We start from the raw sequence: 6,152 nt of genomic DNA, 5'->3' as shown, positions 1-6,152 counted from the left end.
CGTCCTTAACTCCTTAGAACGGCAGTGAGGGGGAGACTCTGGCCCTTGTCCACCCGTCTGGAATCCGTCTGCCACTGCCCCTTAGCTGTCTGGGAAATCACTCCACCTTTGAACTTGAGGATGTTTCCTCCACTATCAATGGGGGCTGAGGACGCCCATCCTGCAGCGTCGTGGTGAAGAGGCCGTGGGCTGGCGGGAGCCACTCCTGGGCCGGGCAGTGCCCCATGGTTGAGGGGCTCATGGACAAGACCCGGACCACTGCAGTACTTTCCTATGTGAAAGAGCCAATTCTTCTATTTTGTGGGTTGAATTGGGTGTCCCAGAAATATATGTTGAAGCCCTAACCCCTTGTACCTGTGATTGTGACCTTAATTGGACATGGGTACTATGCAGATGTTATCAGATGAAGACAAGGTCTAGGGCTGGGGTATAGCTCAGTGGACAAGCACCTGCCTCATGTGCACAAGGCCTCAGGTTTAATCCCCAGCACACGCACACACACAAAATGTCATACTGGATGAGGTGGGTCCTGACCCCATAATCAGCATCCCTATAAGAAGATGGACACAGACATACATATACAGGGAGGTTGATGTGATGCATCTGACATCTAGGAATGCCAAGGATTGCCACCAGCCACCAGGAATTGTTGAGGGCCACAGCCAAGTCGGGATGACGCATGGCATTTGTGCCAGAAGGGAGTGGTTGAGAGGTGACGCCAGGGAGCCATTGAGATGATGATGGATATGTTGAGCTGTGTGTTCAATTGCATATTAGACCCCTGCTGTCCGCCTCACCTGCTACTTTGGAGTTCTGGGGGGCGGGGATTCCTGGGGAGTTGGGGAAGTGCCGGAGGAGGGATTTCCGGAGGAGGGATTTCCGGTTGGTGTGTGGTGTGTCCCGGGAGAAGGCCGCATGCATGGCGTTCGCGGGAGTGCGGAGAATAAAGGAGTTCCTGTTTTGAACCTACAAGGCTGTGTGGTGGCTCGGTTATTTTGTGCCCAGCCAGGCTTCGGCAAGGAATGCCAAGGATTGCCACCACAGGCTAGAAGATGCAAGGTGGGACCCTGGCCTGCAGCTTCCAGAGAACTCCTGGCCTGCTGGCACCTCAATCCAGAACTTTCAGCCTCCAGAACCACAACATGACACTTTCCTCTTATTTCAAGCCACCCAGTTCCTGGTGCCATGCCGTGCGTGGCAGCCCTAGGAGGCTAGGATAGAAGTCCTGTGGGCCTGTGCTTCCAAATAGAAAATAAAAGCCAAGTGGCTCCATCTCATGAATCCTCTGAGAAGCCTGAGGCATCTAAGATCAAGGAGGAAGAGCCGCCCGTTCACACACAGCAGGGAGTCAAAGAAATGAGAAGACCCAATATAATGTGGAATTTCACAAAATCAACATTGGAAATATTTTTCTACAATCCAGCTACTTAGCTGAGATTTTATTGTTGGTTTATAAATTATTAAACAAGCACAGTCCTCCGGGGCTGCTGGAAGAGTGGGGCTTTGCTCCCCACTCACTAGCCCTGACCTTGGGCAGCTCAGGCCGCTTCACCAACCTGAGCTTCAGCCCCGTGAGATGCCCGTCTCCACGTTTGTCATTGAAGCCAAAGAACTGAAAGAAGGGACAGATTACATTGCCCCCACAGGCCCCAAGCTGTCTGTGGGGGCAATGTAATCTGTCCCCACCGTCTGCACCCCAAGGGACCTCCCACCTCCAGCATAAATTGGCACATCTCCCAACGCTGTGGGAGTGGACATTCATGCAGTCCAGTGCAGCTGACCCGGACTCCTGCTCCTGATGGAAAGGGGGAGGGAGACGCTCTCCTGTGGAGAGCAGGAGATTTCAGCAAGTCGCGGAGAACACGGGTTTCGCGGTGAAGATGTTTTTATTTGATTTTCATCAGCTTTCAGGAGAAGAGTGTTTTTGCAGCGCTACGTAAAAACCTCACAAATACATCTTAAAAGCAGTAACATTTCTTTAAAAATGAAAGAAGGGACCGGGAGCTTGTGATGAGGGAAGGCATAAAACAGAAGCTTGGTCAGGGGTCAGCAGGTTCCCAACAAGGAAGAGGCGGGTGCATGTGTACCCCGCTCTTGCCATGGTCAGGACCACCGTTCTGTGTGGGCTCAAGTTCCTGGCCCTGCAGGAGAGGCTGTGAGCCCTCTTCCTGGTGCATCTGACCACCAAGGCACTGCAGAGCAGGCCCCCCCCCCAGCAGCAGTGCCGCCTTCCACAGGGGGCTGAGGCCCGCCACAGGAGGCCTGTGGGGCTGTGGCTTCCGCCCTCCATCTGGGCAGATGCACAGCCTCAGGCCTCTGGGTTCTTTCTCTCGTCTGGCCGCCTTAGCTCTGGCCCTCAGGAGGGCCCGTGGTCACTGGGATTGGGTGCTCCAAGGCGCTGCAGTCATCAGAGAGGAAAACCAGGTCCTGCCGAAGACGCGCAATGAGGGGGCCCTGGAGCCAGGCGCAGCTCCAGGACTCTCGGTCATCCTGTCCTCGAAGGTCACACAAGTGTTCCCGGAGGAAAACCTCCACTCCCTCCTCCCAGGAGAGCCGGTCCCTGCTTTCTCCACATCCCTACAGGATCTCCTGTCCTACTCTCATGTCACGTGGGTTGGACGGGTGACCGAGCAAGGGACGAGCTCACCCTGCTTCTTGGCAACACCTGGGGCCCAGCACTGGGGTCGTGTGTGGGACAGGGTGGCTCTCAGCTCACCTGCTGGACAGTCACTGCACCTGCTTCTGCCATCTTGTCCTCCACAGACCAGGGGGAGAGGGGGACCAGGAGGGACTGGACATGGGGAAATGGGTAACACATCTTTGCTACACAAAGAAATGTCAACTAATAGCCAGTGGTTTCTCCAAGGCTCACTCTGGCCAGGCAGGGGCTGGAGAGACCAGGTGTGGCTGCTCTGTTGGGTGTCTTGGGATCAAGGGGGTCAGGAGGGTTCTGGTGCATGGGAGGGTGTGATTCTTACCTTTCCAGTGATGTCATGAGGTGAGGACTAGTGTGTCCCCAGTTGACGTGTTTGCATTGGGTAGGGGAAGATGAAGCCACAGTTCAGGGCCACCTGGGGCTGCAGCCTGCGTCCTGGGATCCCGTGGCTCTCCCCTCCCCCCTCCTACCAGAGCTCCCCCCCTCACAGAGCACCCCTGGGGCCCCTGCTCCTCCAGAAAGCTCCGCCCACAGGCCCTGCTTGGCTCGGGCCGTCTGTCTCAGGGGCCGGGAGTGGCGCCCCGTGTAGCTGTCTCATGAATCCCCGTCACTCAGCGAGGGAGATGGTGCTGCAGAAGGGCTTTGTGGATGCAAGCTCCTCCTAAGCCCCCTGCTCCTCCTCAAGCCCCCTCCTCCCAGCAGGCGAACAGGGGTGGTCAATGGCGTCACCTACCCTCCTGCAGAACGAGTTCATGATGGTGTACAGCTTCCGCACTTTGTCCTTTAGGGCATCCACCTGGGCCATTTTCCAACAGTGGGGTGAGGCCACGAAGTCCCGCAGCTTGGCCAGCACACAGTAATTCTGGGAGTGGGCAATAGGAGAGGGTTCACGGGAGAAGTCGGCAGCCAGGGGGACAGGAGCTAATGAGCGCCTGTGTCCTCCTGTGCCTCTCCCACCCCATGGGGCCTCTCCCACCCCACACTGGATGGTCAGCAGCAGAGGATGCAGATTTCCCCCACCAGGCAGAGCCCACTTACGTGGATATCCAGGTGCAGCCCGGGCAGGTACCTCACACAGGGCTCCTGAAGAAAGGACACAGGCTCAGCCTGGCCACAGAGGCTCTGGCCAGCCCAGCCCAGATCCTGGGGTCTTTCTTGGTGCTATGACACCTGAAAAACTTGCTAGTCTTACATGTCCATGCACCCCAAAGTGGACAACTGGTCTCCCAGATTTTGCCTTTTAGAACACAGAATTATCATATTTACTCTGAATCGAGGCACCATTTGATGCACACGTAAACACATAGTAATATTTGATAACCACCAGGTATATATATACATAATAAAACAATTTTATAGCTGTTTAGTTATATGATAGTTCTACACCTACAAATAGATACATGTAATATATAACAAGTATAACATATACAAACATATCCATAAATATGTATTATTATAAATTAGTTACATAGAGTAAAATGGGTCCTGTGTAACCCTCTGCAGCACCCCCGTGGTACTTTCCTATTGCTACATCTTACTCCTGGTCGGTTCAGGGATGAAGCCCTCAATTCCTGCCCGCCTGCGTGACCTCGGGCTCGTATCTTCCTCTGTGACCTAGTTTCTCGGTTGGGAAATGAAAGAGCTGGAATGTATAATCTTTCCACTTCTTTCTAGTTCTAACATTCTGAGCCTATGTGTTTTTTTTTTTTTTTTACCTTTAAAAATCGGATTCTTTTAAAAGACGATTGCTCTGTCTCTTCCAAGGCAAGGGATCGTGGTGCACCTACCCAGCCAAGTTCTTTTGTACCAAAGGGTATTAACTTACTCCACAATGTCGTTAATAAGCAAGTTGCAAAACAGCTTGTGCCATTTGATCCCAATTTTGTTGCAGCCTGGCGCTTGGGTACCTTGGCACAGACAGGAGGCAGAAACGCCAGCCTTTGGAATGTAATGGGAGCAGTCGCCTCTGGGTGACAGAGTCACAGCCATGCCTATTTTCCTCTTTGTGTGCGTTTTCCGACCGTTCTACAAAGTATGTTACTTTTATAATGAGACATAAATACATGTTATTTGGCTTTAAAAAAAGAAAACACAGAGAGGGTGTTAGAGTCCTGTAAACCCCAACATCTGAGAATCATTAGGTTCTTTTTGAAGCATTTACAAGCAGTCAAGAGACGCTGTTCAATTGTGCTGAAGCTCTTAATGAAGCTTAATTCATGGCTTTTCTCTGTCAGATGCTCGACTCAGCCACCCTTCTGGACACCCGACTCTGAATTCCTGGGTGTCCTCTTGACCCCAGCTAGCCACCCTTGCTCACTCCTTTGACCCTCTGTGTGCCGGGGCAGGTGGGGTGGGCAAGCTGTTGTCATCTATTTTACAGGCAGGAAACTGAGATAGCAGACTGAGTGATCTGCACAGGGTCCCCAGCAGGTAAGGGGTCACCATCCCTTAGCACACAGGGGTCACTGGGCTGTGAGGTGACTCTGAAGTCCTAGACTCTGTGGGGAGCTGGTCTTTTCTTTTGGTACATTTTACTACAGCATCTCTGATATTTGCTAATAAGTTCAAACAAAACTTGTGATGTCTTTGGTTACTTTTCCTTATATCTTTGAAAAGGCAAATAGTTGGCATATTTAGTAGGAGGGAAACATACAAAAGCCCTTGAGATTATCTTTTACTAGAAAAGAATGGCAGTCTTCTCTATTTTTCTTTTTCTCTATCTCTCTTCCCTTCTTTCCTTCTCCCCACCCTTTCTTTCTTTTTCATCCAAAGCCATGTGTTTGGGAGGTGCATCTTCACGGAGCCTCCTGGCCTGGCTCCGGGGCGGGGGTGGGTGTGGGGGGGACTCACCCCTGGCTCTGCGGCCTGCAGCCCCTGGAACTCACTGGTGATCTCCCTGCTCAGGGTCAGCATCCTGGAGTAGCAGGTCGGGGGAGCGGGCCATGCAGCAGGGAGCCCGGCCAGCAGCAGCAGGAGCAGGGACGTCCAGGGCATCATGGTGCTGGGCTCCCTGCAGCCTGGCCCGCCTCCCTTTTAAGCAGCAGCTGGGGGTGGCCCAGGGCCATGGCTCCACGCCTCCATTTCCTGTGGGCCCCGCCAGAGCCAGCTGCCCAGTGGGTGGGAGAGGGGGTTTGGCACGCCCACCTGGGCCAGGACACTCAGTCCTTTCATTAGGATCCCATGAGGTGAGGATGGCTGCCGGCACCTGGGGGCGCATCTGGAGGGAAGTGGGCCTGCCTCTGGCACGGTTTCCACCGTCGGTGTCCCTCCTTGGGAACTTTTCTGACACTGACAAAGAGCCGCAGTGAGGGGCAGAGGCCAGGAGGGAGAGAGGGAGGACAGGAGGTGGGTCAGAGGCCAGGAGGGCTGACTCTATAAAGCTGGCTGATCTCCTGCAGCAGAGCTGGGGCGGGAGTGACCAGCAGGGAAGGGTTAAGCGCCATCCTCTCTAGTTGCTGGGGTGGGACAGTGATACCTGCCTGGGGTCCAGCGGCCT

At 53.8% G+C, this 6,152-nt stretch overlaps 1 protein-coding gene across 1 annotated transcript; it reads right to left on the bottom strand.

The window, feature by feature from the left end:
- Nucleotides 1–1,867: 1,867 nt before the first annotated feature.
- On the bottom strand, nucleotides 1,868–5,661 carry Cytl1 (cytokine like 1). The gene is made up of 4 exons (XM_015481788.2): nucleotides 5,507–5,661; nucleotides 3,695–3,739; nucleotides 3,390–3,518; nucleotides 1,868–2,427 (listed from the first exon to the last, which is right to left on the bottom strand). Exons 1-4 carry the CDS (start codon nucleotides 5,651–5,653, stop codon nucleotides 2,344–2,346), a joined length of 405 nt encoding a protein of 134 aa, XP_015337274.1. The 5' UTR covers nucleotides 5,654–5,661; the 3' UTR covers nucleotides 1,868–2,343.
- Between the last annotated feature and the right edge of the window lie 491 nt (nucleotides 5,662–6,152).

Source organism: Marmota marmota, unplaced genomic scaffold (assembly GCF_001458135.2).
Source record: "Marmota marmota marmota unplaced genomic scaffold, marMar, whole genome shotgun sequence".
In the NCBI taxonomy this organism is placed as follows: Eukaryota; Metazoa; Chordata; class Mammalia; order Rodentia; family Sciuridae; genus Marmota; species Marmota marmota.
This window is presented reverse-complemented; position numbering and strand designations above follow the sequence as displayed.